This window comes from Psittacula echo (genome assembly GCF_963264785.1).
Source record: "Psittacula echo genome assembly, chromosome: 7".
NCBI lineage: Eukaryota > Metazoa > Chordata > Aves > Psittaciformes > Psittacidae > Psittacula > Psittacula echo.
In genome coordinates, this window is record NC_137740.1 from 5577929 (window position 1) to 5602595 (window position 24667).

Below are 24667 nucleotides of genomic sequence, written 5' to 3' on the forward strand. Positions count from 1 at the left end.
CTGTTCTTGATTTCCTCAGTGCCTTGTTAGAGGGGAGTATGTTCTGGGTCTGGAATTAGGTCTGTGGCACAGTCTGTGGAGTGGTGAGGGGCAGAGGAGGAGGAACGAAGCAGAAGAAACAAGGAACGGACAAGTCAGACCAGATCCTCACAGTGCAATACCGTGTGCGGAGGGACCGGTGCCTCGGTGCCACTCATCAGCGAGCCAGGGCCATGATGAGGCTGGCGCACATCTCGAAGAAGTCCATGGTGTGGCTGCCCAGGCGCGGTGTCACCGAGGGGATGCTGCCCACAAAGGAGCCGCTCAGGGAGCCCATCAGTGACTGGCATTCAGCGGCTGCGGCAGCATCAATGCTCAGCCTTGGCCGATGTAAGCCAGCAGCAGAGCAGGAGCGCTGCGGCGTGGATGAGCCAGACCTCTGCTCCATCACATCGTCTTCAATATTCAAAAAGGAAAGAGAAGAGAAAGAGAGGCATGTTTGCATGTTTGGTATGGAACTAGCAACAGTAGTGGAAGCAAATGGATCAAAAGGCTTTTGCTGACTTGAAGCAGCTGCATAAGCATTTCAAAATAAAAAGAATTATTATCATTATTATATTATTATTATTATATAGCTTCAAAACTGGCCATTTTATGTGTTTTACATCTCATGTTGCACCATTTCCCACTTACCATCAATGCTTTTGAAATCCAAGAGATAGCTGCGGTTGTCAACCTGGTAGAGCTGCAGGCTCATCTTCACATAATTGCCTGTCACCGGGTTCTTGCGGCGCACTCTGAGATGGTAGGAGTTCACTACCTGCAGTGCGAAACATGCTTTTGGGAGTAAGACTCAAGATAGAAAGCAGAACATTTCTTCCCTTATGTTTTTCTAAGCACTAGCAAGAACATCTTCTGAGAAAAAACACAGTTTCTAGAAAGAACAATGCCTACAAAATTAACCAAATGGTTTCATATCCTATTTACTCCTATTCTAAGAAAGGTGCTTCATAGGGCTGTGATTCACCAGCTGCTGGCAGATGAAGCTGCTTTGATCCATCTGCCAGCCACCAAACTGATGTTTCCTTCACCAGCAGCGATGGCTATATAAGCCACTCATGGACCCATGTATGAGGACCTTGCCTCTGAAACCAGCTGGGCAGCTGGAGGGAGCAACTTCTCCCATTAGTGCAGCTAAATTCAGTGCTCGTGAATCAGCCTTGAGCTGTGGATTTTCTCTTGCCACTTCCCACCCCACAATCTGCTGCACCTCATTTGCAATGAGATCTTCTCTGCGCTGTAATTACAAAGCAATTGCACGGATGGAAAAGCTATTTTGATGAAGAGTCACATCTGAAGTTATTCTTAGGGTGGGAAAGATTATTGTGAAACCTTCTCGTACAAAATAAGCTCCACTGCCCACATAAAGACGTTGGGCTGACTTGGTTTGTGAAGCTGTACCAGAAATACATCAGGTTTGTTCACTCTCTATAAAGCCATGAATCTAACAAATGTCTGGCTGGCACACACATATAGAATCATAGAATAGTTAGGGTATATGCATCTGAAGACAGTCCATCTCCTGGCTGGTGCAGTGAAATCAGGTTTCTGGGTGCTACTTGGCTTTTAGATATGTAGCATTATTAAAAATAAGCAGGAGATAGAAGGCTTTGAAGAAGCAGCATGGTGACATTCACACTGTACAACCCTTGAGAGCTGCGGTGAGGAGGGTGTCATCTCTTCTGGTGATGAAGATCTGGGCTGAAATTCTCCTTACCTTGCTCCTGATGCTTTCATGAGGCCGCTGCAAAAGGCCATGACTCAGGAGAGCTCACCTCAGCAGCAGCACTGAGATTCAGGGAATCAGGCTCAGCAGCAAACATCCAGGGCTAAGTTAGGGATTTATTAATCTGACTTTGAAAGAGGTTGTGACTAAACGCTGCGCAGCTCCGAAGAAATATCTGAAGCGAGTACCGTCAACTAAAATGTCATCTGGGTTTAAATCAAGCTTCAAGAAGCTGAGCCTAAACCAAGGAAGCAGTAAGTGTCTGAAAGCACATCTGGCCCACGAGCGCTGTTCCATCTCCGTCAAGGAAAATGCCACCACATCAATGCTCCTGCTCCCCTCGTCTGTGCATCTTTTATGCAGATGCATATCGTGCCATTTCAGCACACATGACTGACAGGACCCGAGCACAAACAATGAGGGTTATTGGCTCAGGAGCACTCAGGATGACCTCACAAGGAATTAGCCACTAAAATTAGAAATGTGACTGGCTCCTCTTATCCCTGCAGCTAAACGAGGCAGAATCACCTTTCCATCCATAGGCTCAGAGCATTCGGAAAGCAAACTTATTTCACGCCATAAATAAACACAACAGATACTGAACCACAGCTAGCATCTTAATTCAGCGTGTTTGTACTAACAAGAAAGAACTGGGATGATTGCAAGGTGGGGGGCATTTATTTGGTGAGGCTGTAAGCATACTTACTAACATCCCCCCTCTACTCTGCTCTCGTGAGACCTCACTTGGAGCATTGTGTGCAGTTCTGGTGTTCTCAACATAACAAGGACATGGAACTGTTGGAACAAGTCCAGAGGAGGCCACGAGGATGATCAGGGGCTGGAGCACCTCCCGTATGGAGACAGGCTGAGACAGTTGGGGCTGTTCAGCCTGGAGAAGAGAAGGCTGCGTGGAGACCTCAGAGCAGCCTTCCAGTATCTGAAGGGGGCCTACAAGGATGCTGGGGATGGACTCTTCATCAGGGACTGTAGTGACAGGACAAGGGGTAACGGGTTCAAACTGAAACAGGGGAAGTTTAGATTGGATCTAAGGAAGAAATTCTTTACTGTGAGGGTGGTGAGGCACTGGAATGGGTTGCCCAGGGAGGTTGTGAATGCTCCATCCTTGGCGGTGTTCAAGGCCAGGTTGGATGAGGCCTTGGGTGACATGGTTTAGTGTGGGGTGTCCCTGCCCATGGCAGGGGGGTTGGAACTGGATGATCTCAAGGTCCTTTCCAACCCTAACTATTCTATGGTTCTATGATTCTATCCCTGAGCAATTCAGCTCATGAGAGAATGACTCTTGAAGACCACCAAGAAGCAGCAGCACTCCCTACCTTCCACTCGAAGTCCAGCTGTTTCATAGCACGGTACACCTCGGCCATAATGTCATAGGGTTTGCTCTGGCTGCGGATTCCCAGGTGCCACTTGGCCTTTTTGACAGTCAGGGGTTTTGGCTTTGTGGTGTTGAGGGCATCCAAAGGACATCGCGCTTTGGGGCTGTCCGCTATCAACGGCGGCATCCGCTCGGGATGCGGCTTCACCCCAGGAGGGATATGCAAGGTGCTGTCATCCATGAAGGAGCCAGTGGGGGGGCTGGAGGCGAGGTAGAACTCGCTGGCTTGGTTCATGATCCTCCGGTTGTCGATGATGAGGTGGTAAGCCACCGCTAGCTGGTCCTGAGGGTCACCACTGTACAGGCTGTTCATCACCTCCGACTCCGTGCATTCAAACTTCTCACAGACTTCCCGAACTGCATCATCATCAATGATGGTGGCATCGTAAGAAGGGTCCTCTGGGAACAGGTAACTGGGCAGCTCCTCCTTAAACCACTCGTGTTCCCTGGGGAAAGCAGAGAGGAGCCGCTGTGAGCTCTGTGCAAGGAGCACTGGGGTACCCCTTGCCACTAGGACCTCACTTGGTCCAATATGAATCCTCAGCTGCAGGTTGGGGAGCTCAACCCAGTCCTGCATAGGCACCCCAGTATTGCAATGACAATGACACTTTATAAGCATGGCTGCTGGCTCACTTGGCTTTGAAGTAAGACCTCGGCACACACGAGATGCTCACATTTTTTGATTACTATGGGTCTGATAGAGATACAGAGCATCAAAGCTATCCAGGTACCTGATTCTCACTGATTTACAATGAAGTCCATGATAATTACGTGATAATTAAATGATAACCTTGTCTATAGGTTCTACATATCAACTGTAATTTCACCATAAGTGCTGCTGCTCTATAATGTAATTAAATCCTCTAGTATTAAAGAATTCAGAAATAAAGCAGGCATTTTACTTGGTTTTCCTTTAAGGGTAAAATTAAGGCCATCCATTGCAAATACATTAAAAACCTGAGAACTCCTGAATGTCCTAGTAACATTTATGTGTATGCTTAGCACGCCAGTGGGATGCAATGATTACTATAAACCTCATAAAATGCTTACCAGTCTCCAGTTTTACAAAATGTTTCCAAAATGGCTCAGACAGTGAGAATTTTGAAGTCCTACTACCAGTCATAAACTTATAATGATCTCTGTGGGCACAAATACATGCATAAGAACCCAACTGTACCCTTCCCCTTGAATTTCCACATTGAGGCATGCAGATAAAAGGTTCATGGGCACTGCACTCATTGACTACACAAGAAGACTTCGCTGCATTTAAAGCTAAACCGTTTGCTCACATTTTAAACTACATCCAATATTTATGGATTAAGTTAGTAATTCTTATGTTTCTCCTCCTTTTTTATTGGACAGACACTAAGCACACTGATTACCTTCTTATTCTGAGCAGGTATACAGGGGGAGGTGGTCTTGAAATAATGAAAAATGGCTGGTGGATATTAAGTTCTTAGGATTATTGCACAATATAGCTGGTTTTGCTAAGCACTTTTAAGAGCTTTTTAGGCTATTTTATAATGCAATAAAGTAGCGTTTATATATGTAAGACCAGGTTGGATGGGGCCTTGGGCAATCTGGTCCAGTGGAAGGTGCCCCAGCCCATGGCAGGGGGTTGGAACTAGATGATCTTTCAGGTCCCTTCCAACCCAAACCATTCTAGGATTTTTTATATATATATATATATATATATATGTATACACACACACACAAAATACATACAAAATCACCACCCTGTTCATCCTCACCTATCTCTCCATTGGCACTGAAGGGTGCACGAATGCTCCTTGAATCACTCAGGACAAAAATCAGCTGAATTAGCTGACTACTGTAAATGACCCTGCCCACACACCAGCAGATAACCCCCAGGACAACCACCACCCTCTGCTACCAGGCTATCAGAGCCCCCCGAGCACAGCCAGCCCACCCCATCCCACCCTGGCTGACCTGATGTCCTTGATGGTTGCTCTCTTAAGGGGGTCAACCTGCAGCATGTGCATGAGGAGAGTGGCAACGGAGCGGTTGAGGTATTCTGGGATGTAAAACACACCTCCCCGGATCTTCTTGAAGAGAGTGGGGACGTGCTCGTCGTCGAAAGGCAGAGTGCCGCAGAGAAGGGCGTAGAGGATAACACCACAGCTCCAGATGTCCACCTCTGGGCCAGCATACAGCCTGTGCGAAGGCAAGGCAGGAGAAAGATGTCACCCCCTGTCCTCCTCTCCTTAGTTAAGGTGCTGGTTGTACCGGGTGAGCTGGGGACCTGCTGCCAGCTCCACCAGGCCAGAGCTGCATCCCACCCCAGTGCTGCTCACATGGATGCTCCCAACTAAACCTGCCTAAGCCAAAATCACTGAGGAGTGAGGGGAAATGACATGGCACAGCTGGTGCTGGCTGCCCGCACTTCTCTGGATGGCCATGTACATCTCTGCCTCCACCAGACCCTCCAAAAAGCAAACCCATACTTCCAAGAGCTTTGTCAGGCTCTTTATCGCTTCACCCCAAGGGCTCAGGCAGCAATTTCTGTTCATGGAATCCTCAAATGGTTTGGGTTGGAAGAGACGTTATAGTTGCAACCCCCTGCCATGGGCAGGGACACCATTCATTCAGTGAGGCAGATGAAATAGCAGCAGATACTATATCTCTGAGCGTTTACTCTCTGTTGAAGTTTGTGTGCTGGTACATGAGCACTCCTGCTTTATGACAAGCTGCTAATGTGCTCCCTGGCATCACCAGGTCGGGACACCCCAAATATATAGGGTTTGCTGCTGCCTGCTTGCTCGATTTGTTCATCTGGTTTGCTGCAACTGATGCATTCCTGCAGATTTTGGGAGGCAGTGCTTACCCTTGGGCTGTAAAACCTTACCAAAACAGAGGTTCAAATAGAAATACAGAAGTCTCTTCCTGAAACCTCAGCATCCTGCACTCGCTCTTCCTGAAAAGCACCCCCACAGACACACCAGTGTACACGAAGCGCCAGTCATGCACACAGCCATTCTCTGAACACCACTAAAACACCAGTTCTGCATACCCAAGGGTGAGACTTTCCCTGCTGAGGCCAGGGACAGCAGCAAAGCCATTTTGGAAATGCAGACGATTAGCTAGATGCCTTCTTGATCCTGCCTCCGTGCCCAATTCCAACAGATAGGAAGCCTGATTCTTTTGCTGATAACTGCATTGCCTGAATAGCTGATTGGACTTTTAAGCCTGAACGAGATACACTTTAATGACTCTGAAACCTGAGCTGCCACACTCCACTGCTTTTGTGCTCTGCCCAGCAAAGGCAGCAGGAGCTGGGAACCAGCTCCCCTGACCCGCACACCCAGTGGGAATGCATTCATCCCGCTGCAGGGACAGTGGACCGTGCCTTTTCCTCATAAATGAAGCTCTCATATGCTGCTGTAGCTTTGACAAGGCAGATTGGCATATTAATCAGGGGTATTAAGCATCACTGGTACTGCAAGTGGTATTGCAGCTATAGGCAGTGAAAAAGTGCAATGTGTAGGCTTGATTTTGGTCTTATTTCAACTTTTGTTGCTAATAAGCTGTATTGCCCGTATCCTTGGAACAATCATGCTCTGCATAGAGGGACTAAATCCTCCCTGTTAATCTGCCACGTGCCTTGTCTCCTAAATGTGTGTCTGGCCTTTACTGAAAACGACATTGAAATAATACTAATAATATTTATTTGGAATCATGGTAGAGCTTCTGGCTTCGTCCCCCTCTTGACAGTGAGGATTTACTTGGTTTCACACAATGAGCTGTAGTCACAACAGGGTTTTTGGATGTTAGTCTAATTCCTAGGATACTCTGCCAACACTTGTATTGATATAAACAGGAATAAAATAACCATAATCACAGCGAACACACTTTGAGCAAAATGTTGTATTTAAAAGCTACGGTTATAGGCAAAATTCTATGCTGGAAATACAGGAAAACTAACGCTCATGCTAAGGGCAGTTCAAAAATATGGGGCACATAATGAGATGGGCAGTTTGAAGGACCATACAGAGGACTGAAATGTGTATTTGCAATCCTTGCTATGCTATTATAGAGACAGAAGGGAAATAAGTACAGTCTGTGCAACTTAGGTTCCCAACAGTAAAATATAGGAGGTAACACTTCTGTATCAACATAGTAAAGTCCAATTCACTCTTGCAGAATGCGTTCAACATGCCATGTGTTGTGCAGATGTTGCATGCTGCAAAATGCAACCACACTGAAGGTTTGTCAATTCAAGTCATCCATTTGAAACAAAGTTATAATGGTTGAAACTATTGTCACGAACAAAACCCCTAGCCTAAGGAACCAGAAAACAAGTACCTTCAATATAAGAGCTCAACAATGTAGGGAAGTGATTAAAGATCTCCCTGATTCTTCTGTTAGTGAATGGTTTTCCTCATTACACTGTATTTTATGTTATAGATGGGCAGGATAGAAGGCTGTGATCTGGAAAAGCCTTTCCATCTGAACCCTCAGTATTTGCATGCTAAGAGTAATTTCCCCCCCTCTTTAATTAGCAATACAGTCAACATCTCCTATCATAATTCATCCAAGATGAACACCTTTAGCAAAACCTGGTTTGCTATTGCTATTGCAGCTACTGCAATAACCAAGCATACTTTCAGATTTCTGCCAGTAGATTCACCTAAACATAAAACACAGGCTGGAAGGACCCAGCTGCTTTTACTAGATGTGCAAAGCTGTTTCCAATCCCAAGAACACATTTAAAGACTATGTGCTCACACAGGCTCTGATGAGAAGTGGAATGTCTTACCTTCCAGAGATGACTTCAGGGGCTGCGTAATTTGGGGAGCCACAGCTGGTGCGTAGAAATTCGCCATCTGACATCATGTTGGACAATCCTAAAAAGAAGATGCTTAGTATATAATGATGTTTGATGTGAAGGTCCAGACACAGAGAACTCAGTGTCTCACACAGAAGGAGCGGTATTGTAAGTGAAGGGGGAAATTTGAGGGGGGAACCATTCATCTAATTTAGATAAGACTCCTTTGAGCTGATTTGAAAATTATGATGATTATTATAGAAGCACAGAATGCTTTGGGTTGGAAGGGACCTTAAGATCATCCAGTTCCAACCCCCTGCCATGGGCAGGGACACCTTCCACTAGACCAGGTTGCTCCAAGCCCCGTCCAACCTGGCCTTGAACACTGCCAGGGATGGTGCATTCACAACCTCCTTCACAATTGTTATCATTATTGTTATTTTCACGTCCAACCAAGGAATATTCACTCCAGACTAATTTCGCTTCTCTAAGTTGCAAATCCCAGAGCACACAGGAACAGAGACATAATTCATCCCAGAGCTCTTACTTTATATAGGAATTGTGTGGGGGTGTGAAATTAGTAAATCTTCAAAAGGATTTATCACTGCTAGAAGGAGTCATCAGGACATGGCTGGTAGCCCAGCTATTCCAATGGATTTCAACCAGGAATGCAACTTACAGCCTCCTGTTACTGCTCATTTGTAAAACAAAGTGAGGCCAAGAGCACATGGCAAAACCTATGGAGAACATGCATGAAAATAAACATGCAGCCAGCTCAACCTGGAACTGCACTGAGTCTGTCTTACACATAAATCAGCTAAAACTTTATATTAGGTGATTATATTAAAACATAGTGAAGATTTGCATTACTTTGCTGCTCCATTCTTAATGGCAGTACAGAAGCAGCCTACAGCAGGTAATCCCTGCTTTTCAAAAGGGATGGCGTTTATAACTGTGGGCTTTTCAGGTAAAGCAACTGCTTAGTGGTTAGGAAAACAGGCTCTGGGTTTTGTAAGGCGTGCTACACGGACACGCTCCAGCAAGCGCCTCGGAGCTGGCTGCATGTCTGGAATGCTGCTGGGGTCACATACCAAAATCGGCTATCTTTGCATTCATGTGTGCGTCCAGCAGCACGTTCTCTGGTTTCAGGTCTCGGTGGACAACCATGTGTCTGTGGCAATAATCCACTGCAGAGAGAATCTGCTGGAAAAGGCGTCGAGCTTCTGCCTCTTCAACCTACAGATGCAAGGGGAAATAGTCCTGAAGGTTGGTCTGCGTGCAGAGCTGGCAAGGGAAGGTTTGACTTAGCAAGAAGCCAAAATGTTCCAGGGTACAGAGAGAAAATCACAGCGTGCTCGTGACCAGAAGCAGCAAATAAAGCAGATTTCCCCCCTTGCGTTTTATGATGTTATAGTCTCTGCAAATGATACAGCCCAGGGATGAAATTAAAGCCTGAATTTAGCTAAGCTATCAAGAACGTGCTGGTGGCACCTATGAGGCAACGGCCTGCTATCCCAACAGGACCAATTCTCCTATACAGCACATGCAGATCAAGGCTGAACAAAATGCTGCAGAGGATGCTGCAGGGAGCAATTCCTCATGGACAGATGGCTTTGGGAAAAAAAAGCTAAAGGTGGAATACTGTGGTGATTTAAATTAGCTATAAAGTTGTCTGACCTATATTAGAGAAATTACATTTAAATGATGAGGAGAATGATTATTTTGACCGATGACTTCCTAAGGACACTTTCGTGAAAAATTTAGTTTCTGTATGCAAAAATTCAGAAAAGATCCAAATTAGTCACTGAAAAGATCCAGACGGGTGAAATGTGCTGGAAATCATAACTACACAGAGAAAAGTGAAGTCCACTCCATCGACCAGTGCGCTATCTATACCATTTAGTTATAAAAGCATTGATTTTTGTAGTACAGACAGGAAATGTATTATGGGCTGATCCTTCACCTGAAACCTTATTCTGAATGTCCACTTAAGCCCATTTTTATCTCCTTGCCCTGCAATTGCTCCCTGACTATGAGGAGGTCCATGGGGCAGACACTAGTGATTTTCTTTGTAACCATAATACCACATTCCATGGGTTTAACCTACACCTCAGGTGATTTATACCCAGCAGGATTACTGGCTTTTGAGAATGTTGTTCAGATAAGCCACATCCTTTAAAAGTCTTCAAAAACCCTGACATGGAACCAAGGGGGAGTCCGGGGGAGGTGAACAACTGGGATGGAGACCACACCGAGCGGTCTCCCTTTCCATGCCATAAATCTCCTGCTGAACAGTGGGGGTTTTGACAGGCAACCCGTAGCTAAAAGTGATCAAGCTATGCTAGTTTTCCAAATATTTGCACTAAGCAACACGTTACCTTGGATGTTTTGGTTTGCGCATGGAAATACATCAGAGAACGTTGCAAAAAATCACGCACAACGCTTGTGTGAGCCGGGTACGAGACACTCCAGATGGGTTTGCTGTGAAGCAACTTCTATTTTGGGCCTTAACCTTAACTGTGCTCCCTTTAGCAGTCGTTTTGCTTCTAAACACCATCCTCTTCCCACACAAGTGTTTGGGCTCTGTTTGGGCACGGCACTGGCACTTACACGTCCATGCTTACAGATGTAATCAAATAGTTCACCGCCAGATACGTATTCCATGACCATGAAGAAGTCCGTTGGCGTGCTGATGACCTGGTACCTTCAAAAACACAAGTGGATCACTTAAGAAAATAATCAAGAACAGGGAAGGGCTTTTAAACAGATGATTAGTTTCACATCAACACTTAAAATAAGCATTTGTTTGGATCTTGCATTTATAATTGCTTTCCACTTCTGAAAAGCCGTCTCTTATTTCAAGTATAATCTTTCATTTGTCTATGAAAGGATCTCTTTTACAGACCTACAGTTTTCCTTCAAGCTTTTAAATGATCTTCTGAAATCTCTGCCAGACAATCCTATGACATTTAGGACTGTCCTGACTTACAAATTCCCATTTTGGCTAAGATTTGCAACAACAGCTTTAAGAAATGAATGCTTCTTTCGCAGGGGGCAGGGAAGGGGGTATATTTGATTTCCCTTGCATGAAGCATAAAGAAGAAGAACTCCAGGCACTAGAGGGAGCTTCTTCTGAAAGGTTTAGAAACAAAGATGAGCACCCCAAAGTTATTGTTCAAATATTAAATCCCTCTATATTCTAGAATGGGGAAAAAACCAAAAAAAGCATCACTCTTGACTTGCAAATTATTTATTCTCCGTTTGCATTCAATATGATACCTGAGTGCTGCAATGCCATTTCAGTGTTCCAGCTGATACAAATATCATCAGCTGAGGTCAATGCTGCTACAGGCATTCATAGCAGCACCATCTGAGACACCCCTCTCTTTTATTTCAGACGCATTGTGGTTTTCTTTTTTCTTTTTACAGCCAAATCTATGTGGGTTGGAACTTGTAACAAATGCATTTCAAACCATTTTCAGAGACCAGCAGTGAACAGGTGATAGTCCCATAAAGATCAACAGCATCAACCTAATTTTTCTGAAGTGCTTTGGACCCAGACATCCCAGCTACTGTTAACTGCCCCACTATTTCTTTTATATACACATAACAAGCTATTGATAGAGGAGGTTTATGCACCAAGGTCTCCCTTCCTCGCCTCTTTTATCACTGTATTTCATGATTGCAGTATGTACCATAGGACACTTACGTTGGGTTTAATTTTTAGGCTTTAATACTTCGACAAATGTATGAACAGGACTTAACTTGCAGGATGCTGGGTACACAGCTGAGGACTCTTGCGGGCTTTTTCATGAAATAATACCAATCTGTTCTCCAATAAATCCATGGAACTGTGAAGTTACTCTAAAGTCAACAGTTGCTGCATGGTTAGTTATTTAACTGTACAGAAAATTTGTTTTCCCTTGCCTCTAAATCCCAGGTATTTGCTATATCTCATGCCAGTTTGAAGGCTGACCTAAATGTCAACTTCTCCTTGCAGTTACCGTTCAACAGCTTTCTTTTACAGAAATGCCAAAGATATTATCGAGTGCCTCGTTAATGTGGCCTGCCTGCACAAACTGGGGATTGAGAAGGATTCCCAGAGGCTGGAGTGCAGGTGCTGATTTACAACTTAAATTCAGGTTCATCAGAGTGGCAACTTTGAAAACCTATGTCTGAATAATAAATAATAATAAAAAAATGTTCCTTTAAGCTCTGGGTAATCAGGCTATTAAACATAAATCCTATTGACTTTGGGCCAAGGCTTCACTCTATGAGCCTGGCCATGCCGCAGCTCCTCAGGCACAATTCTCAGCAGCTCCAATACTGGAGAGCTGAAGCCTAAATAGGATCATCACAAAAACTCTTAATAGCATCCCAGCGCAGTAAAGCCCAGACCTTCTCTACGCACCTTTACAGTGGTCTCTGTGCTCAAGAGAGCACAGCTTTGAGCAAAACCAGATGCAAGGACATTGGTCTGTTGGCTGTTACTCCCAATGGGAGAAACATCTTCCATCATTACTCAAAGTGTCAATTGTGTCCCCTCCATAGACTAGTGGGAGACTCCCAAAAAGCAATGATTAGCTCCAACATGCAAAACCTTGACCACATACCTAATATCATCTACTACTCCAAGCTGATTCCTGAAACCTAGTCAACTGTGTACTTGAAGTCTCTGCAGATGGAGTAAGCTGATCACACAGCAGAAAAGATACTCACAGTTTGATAATATGAGGGTGCCGAAAGAGTTTCAGGTTTTGAATTTCCCGTTTGATCTTCCCAACCACATCCAGGCTGCGGATTTTCTGCCTGTTGAGTATTTTTACTGCTACTTTGTGCCCCGTCAGCTGGTGTTCGCCAACTATTAGAAAGAAAGCATTGCAAAGTCACTAAACAGTATAGCACGATAGGCCATTTAGGACATTGACTTATAAGCAAAAAACAACTCTTGAAAGGAAAACCAATAAAATACAAGGGGGTGAAATATTTTATCTTAGTTTTTGTCTCTGCACTTGATTTTTTTTCCCACTGGAGTCATGTAAGACAGAAGGGAGGAAACTTATCCACAAAAACCACTCCACTAAACAAAACAGACTGAGTTAGTGGAAGAGGTCATACCCAAAGCTAATTTGCAAGGATTTATAGCATGTAAAAGCTACATTAATCGTGAACAGATATATTTAAATGGAAAAGGAGAATGTCCACCGTAACACACTGGTGGATTAAACCCCTGATAAACCCAGTCTTAAAACTAGACCATCATCACACTTCTTTAAAAAAATGATACAGGGATTTTCCCTGCCCAAAATAGGACTGCAGGATTTGCATTACTAAAATGAATTTCTATTTATACTTTCTTAAGCGTGCTTCTTGGTTTGATGACAGGCTGCAGGAACACTGCCGTACTGCAAGAGCAAAATGTGGTGTTACAAAAGATACAAACTTCAGTATGGGTTTTTCTAATAGGCACTTGGTGCATTGAGATGCTGATGCTTATCTCCTGTGTACAGGGACAAACAGCAGCCACAGACTGGGAGCAGCACCACTGTCACTGGGAGAATGGCATTAACTTAACAATAATGTGAAATGGATTCAGCATTCGATCCATTTGTTATCAATAAACAGGCTACACAAACAAAATATAAAGCTCCTAGGAAGCACAATTTATACTGAAGTTAACAGCAGAAACTGCTTGGAAACTGTCAAGCGGATGTTGATATCCAAAAGGGTTCTCTGGCCATGAGCTACCCTATCTCAATATTTCATGTTATATTAAAAACAGTAACATACGGATGGTCTTCTAAAGACTGCACAGAAAACCTGCTTACAGTAAATATTTGTGCTCTTTAATTATGAACGTTACCTTTCCAGTAATAACTTACAGCACAAGGAGTTAATAATTACAAGCAAACCTTGTTATTACATTGTTAGACTGTAATTTTGGAGGCTCTAATGAGCTGATCAGAAGCAAGCGGAGTAAGCAGTCGGCGTGAGAACGGCAGGGAGGCAAAGCCAGCACTGCTTAGGGCATGCCAGGTCACTATTATTAGCTACCAGATAAGACCTACCAGAGATTCTTTCCTCAGTAAGAGTATCCTAAAAATAAAACACTTTACTGCCCTTGAAAATTAAAGCAGCACTTTGCACGTCCATTTTATTCCTCGCAATGCTTAAAACTACTAGATGAAATTAAAATAAACTAAGCTTTGCAGTATAGATGCAATTTAGGGATTAGCTGAGGGCTGGAGGAGGCAGATAATTCCTCTCTCGCGGTGCAAAGATTGTGCTGTAAATAGTCTGAGGAGGCATTTTCCCTGGTGCATCCTTGTAGAGAGGGGAGCAGGGCAGTGCTGCAGGAAGCCTCTGCAAAGCAGCATGTGTGCAAGGGGCACAAAAGCATGCTCAAGCTTTACTGGGGCTTGCAAAGGGGTCAGGGTACAGCCTCTTTGTTTACTGCAAGAAATACTCCCCAAGTTGTGCCAATAGTAGTCTTATAAAGGGCACTGATCTCTATCTGCCAAGCTTGTCATGGTGTATATTACACCGAGGAGGCTGGGGAAGGCATGAAAGGGGGGTATAAGACATCTTCAGCAGACGTCCAAAAGGGACGGAGAATCCACAGCTTTTCTTGCCCTGAGAAGCTGTGGCTGCCCCATCCCTGGCAGTGCTCAAGGCCAGGTTGGACAGGGCTTGGAGCAAGCTGCTCTAGTGGAAGGTGTCCCTGACCATGACAGGGGTTTGGAACTGGATGAGCTTTAAGGCTGCTTCCAATCCAAACCATCTTATGATTCTATGCCTTTGAGATCAAGTCTTTCACGAGCAGCATTCAATTTGGTCAAATATAGCACTGCGATACCTCTGCTCTCTCTTTCCTGGGAGCACAAGAATCTGTGCTTTGAAAGCTGCCCTTGATTCATTCAGGTCCATGATAGAAATGGAACACACTAAGCCATTAGTTGGGAAACTGAGGAACAGCAACAGAAAAGAGGTTTAACATCAGGAAGAAACCCCTGATTTCTGCCATCCTTTGTTTCAAGACAATCCCTTCTGGCCTTATCCCAGCCTATGCTTTGAAAAACTTTTATTATGCACTTGGGAAAAAAATAAATGGCCATGCCCGGAATGAATAATTATTGTTTTTAATACCATTGCTGAAGAGTTCATCTCCTTTCCATCCATGACAAACACTGTGTAACTCTGCGAAGGTCTGCTAGCTCCGACACATTAATAATTAAAAATAAACAGTCTATTTTGTAATCCATCTTTTGCTTACAGTAAGCATTAGATACAGAGATATTATTGTTCCAGTCCCCAGTGGCTTGTTAAGCCTACTCGAACGCCTTGAGAAATAGAGACAAAGACACAACATAATTTGCTATGTGGTGGGAGACTTTGAAGCCTTTCAGGTTTCTCTGGCTGCAGCCTGCAGCTGCAGGAATTTTGACATGGGGCAGCAAGGACAACCTTCCCTTTGCTCAAGGAGTCACTGCTGCTGACCCCATGTGCACATTGATGGGATAATCTGGCCCCAGGATGAGCACTGGCAGGTCCCATGCCTTCCATAAGCATGGAAGAGGATGCTTGGGATGCTTGTCTCTAAGGGGGTTGTCCTCGCCCCAGGGATGGGCAATGGTGGTCTTGGGTGGTGGTGAAGGAGCCCTCTCCCTCCCTCTCACTAACTCCCTGGATTAAAAGCCCAGAGGAGAAGAAGGGGCTGAGTGGCAGTATTAGAAAGGGGATTTAAACATATATCTTGTCTTCTAGTGACAAATACCCAGGTAAGGTCTACCACAGCTTAAAGCCAGTAACTGGGGTGAGCAGTGAAGATGGATTTCACACTGAGATGAGAAGCACTGCACACTGTGCTGCAAAATAACCCAGTCATAAGGGTTAAGTGGTAACGCTGACCCTAAACTCCAAAACCCAGCACCAAACAGGATACAATGTGAGTGTCCTTAGCTGCTCCCTCATCCACATGCACATGTGACTGCCTGGGCACAAGTACGCTTCAGCATCAGATGCTGCTAAGGAAAGAAGGGAAGAGATATATAGAGTTAGTTTCTGAAAGAAGTTCCTTCTCATTTAGTTATTTTTATAAGGAAAAAATGAGGAGGAATAGTGTTTATAACACCATAAGCCGAGATAATCATTAAAACCCCTTGACAGCATAGCTTTTTTTGCAGTAGGTACCAAAGAAGCCTACCTCTGGGTGAGTGATGCAGCTCGGTTAAGCACAAACAGCTAAGTTTTGCAAATGCTTCAGTGGAATGTAGAAGTTTACGGAGGGGGGGTGTGAGAAAACTCCTTTCCTACCAGCTGTGCCAGCCTTTATCTTAGCCCAAAGTTAAAAATGAAATCCATCCAAAGCATATATTTAGCAACAGTGCTATTAATTCTACCCCAGTGCCACTTGCTCGTATGTTATATCATCCTTCCTTTCCCTTTCCTTCATCTGCTCAGTCTCCATTAGTTCATCTTCCCTCCAATGCAAGGTTTGTTCTTCAGCAGCAATGGCACAGTACATGAGAAAACGGGATTTGACCCCGATTCATAGCGTTACGAGGTTTCAGCATAACCAACATAAACACCACCCAAGCACTGCCGGTCCTTGAGGGACCACAAACCGATCACCTTGGTGGCCAACAAGTGTGGGTAAGAAACCACCAAGTGGCCACTGGGAATGTCGTGCATGGAAAAATATTTGTGTTGCTGGATTTTGACTGATGGTCTCCAAGCTATAACCACCGTGAACCTCGTTGTGCAAGGGCTGTGGTTGTGGGAGAGGTCTTCAGGGACCTGCAGGGTGGGATGTGCCCATGACAAACACAGCAGCAGTTCTTCTAATCCATTCTTACCAACCACTGGTGGGGGAGGTGCCACCTCCTTCCTTCATTGCTTCACTGAAGTCATAATCCAAGATCATTTCCACAGTTCTGTTTTCTGCAAATTAACCTTATCTTTGGCCTGCAGGACAGGGAAAATAACTACCCCCAGCTCTCCCTGTATTTGGCAAAATCCTGCGTAGTAAAGTTGACCCTTGGCATGAGACCTCCTACCCATCCACCCCATTCACTTCCACCGCGTTTACTCCTGCCACCTTCCTCCTTTCTAACAGATGCTGTATTTTCATCACCAACTCCAGCTGGAATTTCAGTATTAGCACCAAAATCCTGCTTTCATCTGCCAACCTATTGGGCCTCCTCTGAAGAAAGCCTTGTGTAGTCTTCCTGTAAATGGGATCAAGGAACTGAATGGCCTTAAAACTAGGAGTTTCTTGCAGCATTTAGCTACTTTTTAGGAGGATGCGTTCACTGATATCCCAGAACAAACATCCCAATGGGGCAGCAGGGACTTTTTCTGTTAGATCTCTGGTTTCTGATGGCTCAAAGCGACTATTCAGCTCCAACCACAAAATCGAGCTCTGGTTAGTACCCCATCATTACTAAATCCCTTCTTTCATTGCCATTTTGTTTATTTCCTTAACAATTGTAATCCTTAACAATTGTAATTTTATGATTTCTTAACCTTGAGGAGTGTCCTGGTTTAGCAGTAGCAGTAATTTTTTCTACTGGTGCAGTGCTGTGTTTTTGACTTTCCGCCTGGGAACAGGGCTGATAACAGCGATGTTTAGACTGACCAAGGACTTTGAGAGTCTCATGCTCTGCCAGGGAGGAGGAGAAGCCAGGTGGAGGCAGGGACAGGACACCTGACCCAAACTAGCCAAAGAGGTATTCCATACCACAGCACGTCATGCCCAGGAGGTAGAACTGAGAGTTCCCGGAAGGGCTGGAGCACTGCAGGGTGGGGGTGAGGTACCGGTTGGTGAGCGGTTGTATTCTCTTCCCTTGTTATTTCCTTTATCATTATTACTATTAGTGGTAGCAGTAGTGATTTGTGTTATACCTGAGTTACTGGACTGTTCTTATCTCAACCCATGGGAGTTACATTCTTTCGATTCTCCTCCCCATCCCTCTGGGGAGTGGGGGGGGGGAAGTAGATTGCGTGGTTCTGATTTACGGCCTGGGCTTAAACCACGACAAGGAGTAAAAGGCCTCTTGTGCAAGGCAGTGTTTGAAGAAAACGCACCACCCACAAGAAATGTCACCGACTGAACCAGCCTTCTTAGTGTAAAAGCAATTATCACACACACCATATACAACATTTGCACCAATCAGGCCAAATCTCCTTCCTTTTTCTCATGTTTCTTGCTAAACAGGGTGAATGCAGGTATTTCTAAAGCTCATTTGATTAAAATGCTAGAATTCTGTCTAAATAGGAGATTGAGTTTCTTCATCTCAGTTTCCAATCTTGAGTGCAAATTACACCTGTCAGTTGTAGGCTAAATATTAAGAGGCCGGAGGGTGTATATATATATATATAAAATACATGTATATATATATATATGTATATATGAAGAATACTATGTACACATAAAGGATTTTGAGCTAGGAAATCTTTTATGTCATTTGAAATGTTTCTTTGGAAACTGTCAGGTTTTACTAAGGTCATATATGGAGTGCGGGATGTTTGTACTAGTTACTCCTGGAAGGTAGCTAAGGAAAAAAGACTACTGTTGGCAGGCTTCATTTGGTCTGCAAGGACAAAAACCTGTCTTTGGAGCCCTTTTTGAGGTCTGCTGGTATCCACCAGTGTTTTAAATGGTCCTTACTGTTAGAAGTATTTATTCTGATAATTCTTCAGTCAGTAAATTCGTGGTTTGGGATTAAACACGGCAATATATTTTTAGGGCCCTGATTAATGGTCACGGGTGGATTTAGCTCCAGTGGTTGCGGTGGTTTCTTTCCCCCGCCGTCAAATTTAGGGTTATTTTAAAACTCCAGTCGCTGCGTGCGGGCTCATCACCCCTTCGAATAGCTACCACACTGCCCTGGCTGGAACGAAACTCATTTCCAACCAGAAATCACTGCTATCCATTCTGCTTAGACAACACATTTTGTTGGGTTTTGGTTGCTTGCTTGGTTTTTTTTAATATCTTGATCCAAACTCAAATTTGCCTGTAATGGCAGAATTCACAGGAAAAAGAAATAGAAATCTTTGCAGGTCAGGTAAAGCAAAGCAGCGCCTTGAACATGCAAGCTGACTACTCTGGCAAGGAATGACACAGGAATCCCCGTGTACAGCCCAAGCCTGACCCGACCCTCCATCCCCGTCTGCTGCCAGTCTCAGCCAGTTCCCAAGCTCCCCAAGGATAACGTACAGGGGGGCACCAGAAGTAACCCCCTTTACTCCCGGTTCCTCACACCCACCCGAAAGCACTTGCCGCCCCATCGGGAATGAAGGGGCAGAAGGGAGCAGAGGCTGGGCACAGCGAGGGAAGGATGCCCGTCAGTGCCGGCTTTGCTGCCCAACCTTCCCATCACCTTCCTCCTAGTTCTGGAGGAAAGTTTTGGTGGGTCCTGCTGGGCGCACCGGCGGCAGCAGCACACAAGGGCGAGGGCTCCATCTCCCTCCCGCCGTTCGCGACCCTCCGAGCCGCATTCCCCTCCTCACAACCCCACCCCGAGAAGGGGGCACCTCCCACCCCGAGCCCACCGAGCCGGCGCCGGGCTCCCCCCGCTGCCCCCCGGGGATGCTGCGCGGCCTCGCCGCGGCGGGGGAGCCGCGGAGGGGAGGCGATGCAGGGCGCGGAGGCCCGCGTTAGCGGAGGGGAGGAGGGAGAAAGGAGAAGGGGGGTGCGCAGCCCGGAGCCCTCCCCACGGCCGCGGTACTCAGCTCTTGACTTTGCCGAAGGTGCCGACCCCCAGCGTGTCTCCCAGCACGTAGTGCCCGATCTTCACCCGCCCGTCGTGCTTCTGCTTCTCGGCCATGTTCGCCCCCCGCCGACAGACCACAATGCACAGGGCCGGCCCGGCTCGGCTCCACTCGGCTCGGCGGGCGGCGGCAGCGGGAGCGGCGGCGGGGCGGGAGCGCCGGGAGCACCGGGCCGGGTGCGCGGGAGGCGGCTGGCGCGGCCCCGCGGGCGGGGAGGGGCGCGCCCGCCGCGGCGGCGATGGATGGATGGATGGATGGATGGATGGATGGATGGATGGACGGATGGATGGACGGATGGAAGGTGGGGGGGGGGGTTGACACCTCTTTGGGGTGTGCCCGGCCCGGGGTGCACCTGCCTGGGGGTGACACTCCCGTAGGGCGGCACTGCCTTGGGGTGACACCCTCCTCGGGGCGTGCCTTTCTTCTGGGTGGGTTCAGCTCTCCGTGCAGTGCACCCGGCTTTGGGGGTACCTGCCGGGGAGTGACACCGTCCTTGGGGGATGCTGTGCTGGAGGTGCAGCCTCCTTGGGGTACAACAGCCCGGGAGTGGCACCCTCCTTGCAATGACACCACCCTTAGGGTACACCCTCTGTGGTGTTCACCTGCCTGCTGGGGACACTCTACTTGGGGTGCACCTTCCTAACGGTGCACTCTCCTTATGGTGTACCTGGCTTGAGATGGCTCCTGTCAGAAGGTGCGTCTGACTGCTGGTAGCACTCTCCCTGGGTTGGCATCTCCCTGGAGGGGTGCAGCTGCCTAAAAGTGATGCTACTTGGGATGCACCCTGCTTGCAGAGCACCGGACTTGGGTTGAACCCTCCTTATAGTGCATCTTCGTTGGGGTGCCACTGCTTGGACGTGATACCCTCCTTGGAAAGCATGAGCCTGAGAGTGTCACCTTCTCTGGAGTGACACCTCCTCTGAGGATGACAGTGTCCTTAGCGTGTGTCATGCTTATGGTGCGCCTTGCTTGGGATGCGCCTGTCTATGGGGAAGTCCCTACAGGGACTGTAGCGATAGGACAATGGGTAATGGGTTCAAATGTAAACAGAGGAGATTCATATTAGATATAAGGAGGAAGTTCTTCCCTGTGAGGGTGCTGAGGTGCTGGCACAGGGTGCCCAGAGAAGCTGTGGCTGCCCCATCCCTGGCAGTGTTCAAAGCCAGGTTGGACGGGGCTTGGAGCAACCTGCTCTAGTGGAAGGTGTCCCTGCCCGTGAGAGGGGGTTGGAACTGGATGAGCCTTAAAGCCCCTTTCAACCCAAACCATTCTGTGATTCTACGATGCACCCATCAGAGGATACCACTGCCCTTAGGGTCCTTTTTCTGCATCTACCTTCTGTTGATCCCTCCTTTTAGTGACCCTGTACTTGGAGCATCACCAGCCAGCAGAGGTGCATTAGGCTCCTAGAGCACATCCTCTTGGGAAGGATGCTATGGGGTGGGAGGCATGGCCTTACACGCACCCTGTGAAGCCCAGCTGCACCTTAGGCTGGGAGATGAGGTGGGTGAGTAGGAGGGATTAATGGTAATGAAATAATGTTGGGCAGGTGAGGGAGTAGGGAGGAGATAAGAAGTGTCATGGAGAAGAGTGGTTGTGGGATGGGTGGTGTTATGTTCTGGCTTTTGTATGTTGAGGAGGGGAGATGGTACTTAGGGATGTCTTGTTGCTGCTCTTCACCCTGGACTGCAGGCTGGGAGAAGTGAGGACTCAGTGTAAGTAAATTCATGAGTCCTTGGGAAGGACTGGATTTGGGGTGGTGGTGGTGCTGCTGGGCAGTACCTTGAGGTGTGATGGCTGTTGAGCAGTTCTCACTTGGCAAAGCAGCTCCAGGAGCCTTCCTTTAGGTCAGTAGCTGTGTTAATACAAAGGAGCAAAACAGATGCATGGGGAAAGAAACATAAATAACATCAGCAGTCAGTGCAGCCAGCTGAAACCATCTTCATGTCTTGGCAGTGCTGTCAGCTGCTGTTCCTTGTGAACTAGCAACTCATCCTAATGATAGTGTTACCCATTCCTTAGCATTTCAGCCCTGAGATCACCTGCAGTCTGGTAAGGTATTGCTGTATATTAAATAATAACACAGCTACTCTAAGCAAGCTACTTCTTGCTAGAAAGAAGTAATTTCTCATTAGAAATGTCCTTTGGGGAGAAGAAAACCCTATCTCAAAGGAAACAGCCATTTAGTGATCCTGGCTCTTCTGTGCTGAGGTTTTCCCCCTTTATTCATTAATAATACAACTGCAACCTCTTGCTGTGCTGTGCAGTAACTGAGCCTGGCAAGAAGCTGATGCAGGTGGTTTTGCTACGAGGTGAAGGTCTCCCTGCTTTGCAGCTGCATGATACCTCTGCATCTCCAGACCAGAGCTTAAGCAAATCAGGAGCTGCTACTCAGCTCAGAGAGCTGTGCTAGGGGAAGGAGTTTGTTGCTTGTGTAGAGGCTCAGATCTGTTTCCCTTTCAAGCAATCGCTCAATGGACAATTTCAGCCAAAAGTCCAAAAGGTTTCCTTATGAGAGCAGGATGTTCTCCCTTACCTAAATAGGACATAAACTTTGCCTGAACCATATGAATACTTCACACAACAAAAAACCCCAAAAGTGCATGCTCATCCTGAGTAAGTAGCATGGTTGAACACTGAAATTGGTCTGACATAAATGAAGAGTTAATCCTGCCACATTTTAATAGTGTTTATTCTGACCTCTCCATTTCTTATTCAGCTGCATGAAGTAGCAGGAGGGTACAAATGTAATCCACACTCTGAAGTAGTAAAGAGCTGTTTGGGAAGCTGGAACAGGAGTGTGTGTAAACAAAGGGTATCTGATAAAATAATGACCACAGTGTGCGACTGTGCTATAATATATAATAAAATGACAATGCAATTCAACAAATCCAGGAATATAAATAACTGAAACAACAAGCTTGGTGTAGAAACAGGAAGGTTGCTGTAATATAAAACCGTATGTAGTATGATGAAACCATACCTGTTCAATCATCTTGCCAAACTTCCTCGGCATCTTTGTCTGTGACATGGACAGTGGGATTGAGTGCGCTCTCAGCAAGTTTGCTGATGACACCAAGATGTGTGGTTTGGTTGATACGCTGGAGGGAAGGGATGCCATCCAGAGGGACCTCGACACGCTTGTGAGGTGGGCTGATGCCAACCTTATGAAGTTTAACCATGCCAAGTGCAAGGTCCTACACCTGGGTCGGAGCAATCCCAGGCACAGCTACAGGTTGGGCAGAGAAGAGATTCAGAGCAGCCCTGCAGAGAAGGACTTGGGGGTGTTGGTCGATGAGAAAATGAACATGAGCCGGCTTCAGTGTGCGCTCGCAGCCCAGAAAGCAACCGTATCCTGGGCTGCATCAAGAGGAGCGTGACCAGCAGGTCGAAGGAGGTGATCCTGCCCCTCTACTCTGCTCTCGTGAGACCTCACTTGGAGCATGGTGTGCAGTTCTGGTGTCCTCAACATAACAAGGACATGGAACTGTTGGAACAAGTCCAGAGGAGGCCACGAGGATGATCAGGGACTGGAGCACCTCCTGTATGGAGACAGGCTGAGAAAGTTGGGGCTGTTCATCCTGGAGAAGAGAAGGCTGCGTGGAGACCTCATAGCAGCCTTCCAGTATCTGAAGGGGGCCTACAAGGATCTGGGGAGGGACTCTTCATCAGGGACTGTAGTGACAGGACAAGGGGTAACGAGTTCAAACTGAAACAGGGGAAGTTTAGATTGGATATAAGGAAGAAATTCTTTACTGTGAGGGTGGTGAGGCACTGGAATGGGTTGCCCAGGGAGGTTGTGAATGCTCCATCCCTGGTGGTGTTCAGGGCCAGGTTGGATGAGGCCTTGGGTGCCATGGTTTAGTGTGAGGTGTCCCTGCCCATGGCAGGGGGGTTGGAACTGAATGATTTTAAGGTCCTTTCCAACCCTAACTATTCTGTGATTCTATGATTGTAATCAGAACAATAGATGTATATGAAAGTATCAAAGAAACAGTATTTACAAATAGTAAACTTAAGATAGTAATAATAATATTCCTATAATATAATAATATCCCCTTATATACTATCTTACTATAATATTACTATCTTACTATAATAATAGTAATAATATTATTATTATTACTATCTTATCTATTATTATTATACTATTATTATTACTATTAGTAATAATTCTGGAAAGCCTGAGAAAACTCTGTGTTCTTCAGGCAACTGCCTAATTGTCAGCCCATGCAAGTCTTTACATTGTGAGCCCTCGCCAGCTTTCTTCTGTCTTTGCTCATAAGAGCATGTGGGGTTTGTTTGATCTCCTCTTCCAGTCTTGGCAAGCCCTGACCCTGCCTGAATGGGGAAAGCACCACACAAACAGGCGAGATCTCGAATGGTATTTTTTTAGTGGTTAAACTAATATGTTCTACAGGAGCTGCTGTAGACGTAACTATTTTGCTGTCTTGCTTGTTTCCTACAAGTTGGTAACCAAATCTCCGAGAGTTGTGTTTCCACAGCCTGTTGTACACACAGAAGCTGTTTACTAGAAATACAGAATTAATATTAATCAGGTTTTGCGTTTACAAGATATATTGTTGGCAGTTTAAGGTGTGCAGGAGACATGCAGAAAGCCCTTTGCTCACAGCAAGTGTGTTACCAAGCGGATGAGCACCTTCCACCCCCATCAGCGTGGGGTGGGAGCTGGGAGCAGCCGTTCTGCAGAGCCTGCTGTGCTCCTGGGAAACAGTGGAGATTTGGGGAGATGTGCTTGATTTTCCTCTGGGTTTTAACCATATATGTATGTGTGTATCGACATAGGTATGTGTATCTGCATCATCTACATCTCATTTGCGCGCGCCGGGGAGCAGAGCTGTGCTTGCAGGCAGGAGCTGAAGGGTCTGGAGTACAAGGCTGGGTGGGGAGGTGTTGCTAGGAGATGGAGACTCCAGTGTCTGGCAAAGCA

The 24667-nt window shown here is 46.2% G+C and overlaps 1 protein-coding gene across 1 annotated transcript; it reads right to left on the bottom strand.

Annotated features, from left to right (window-relative positions):
• Window positions 1-196: 196 nt before the first annotated feature.
• On the bottom strand, window positions 197-19772 carry PRKAA2 (protein kinase AMP-activated catalytic subunit alpha 2; the record flags this gene model as incomplete). Its single annotated transcript, XM_080624065.1, has 9 exons — window positions 197-435; window positions 673-799; window positions 3100-3604; window positions 5109-5333; window positions 7936-8023; window positions 9036-9180; window positions 10555-10648; window positions 12664-12805; window positions 19679-19772. 9 exons carry the CDS (start codon window positions 19770-19772, stop codon window positions 197-199), a joined length of 1659 nt encoding a protein of 552 aa, XP_080480191.1.
• Window positions 19773-24667: the final 4895 nt, after the last annotated feature.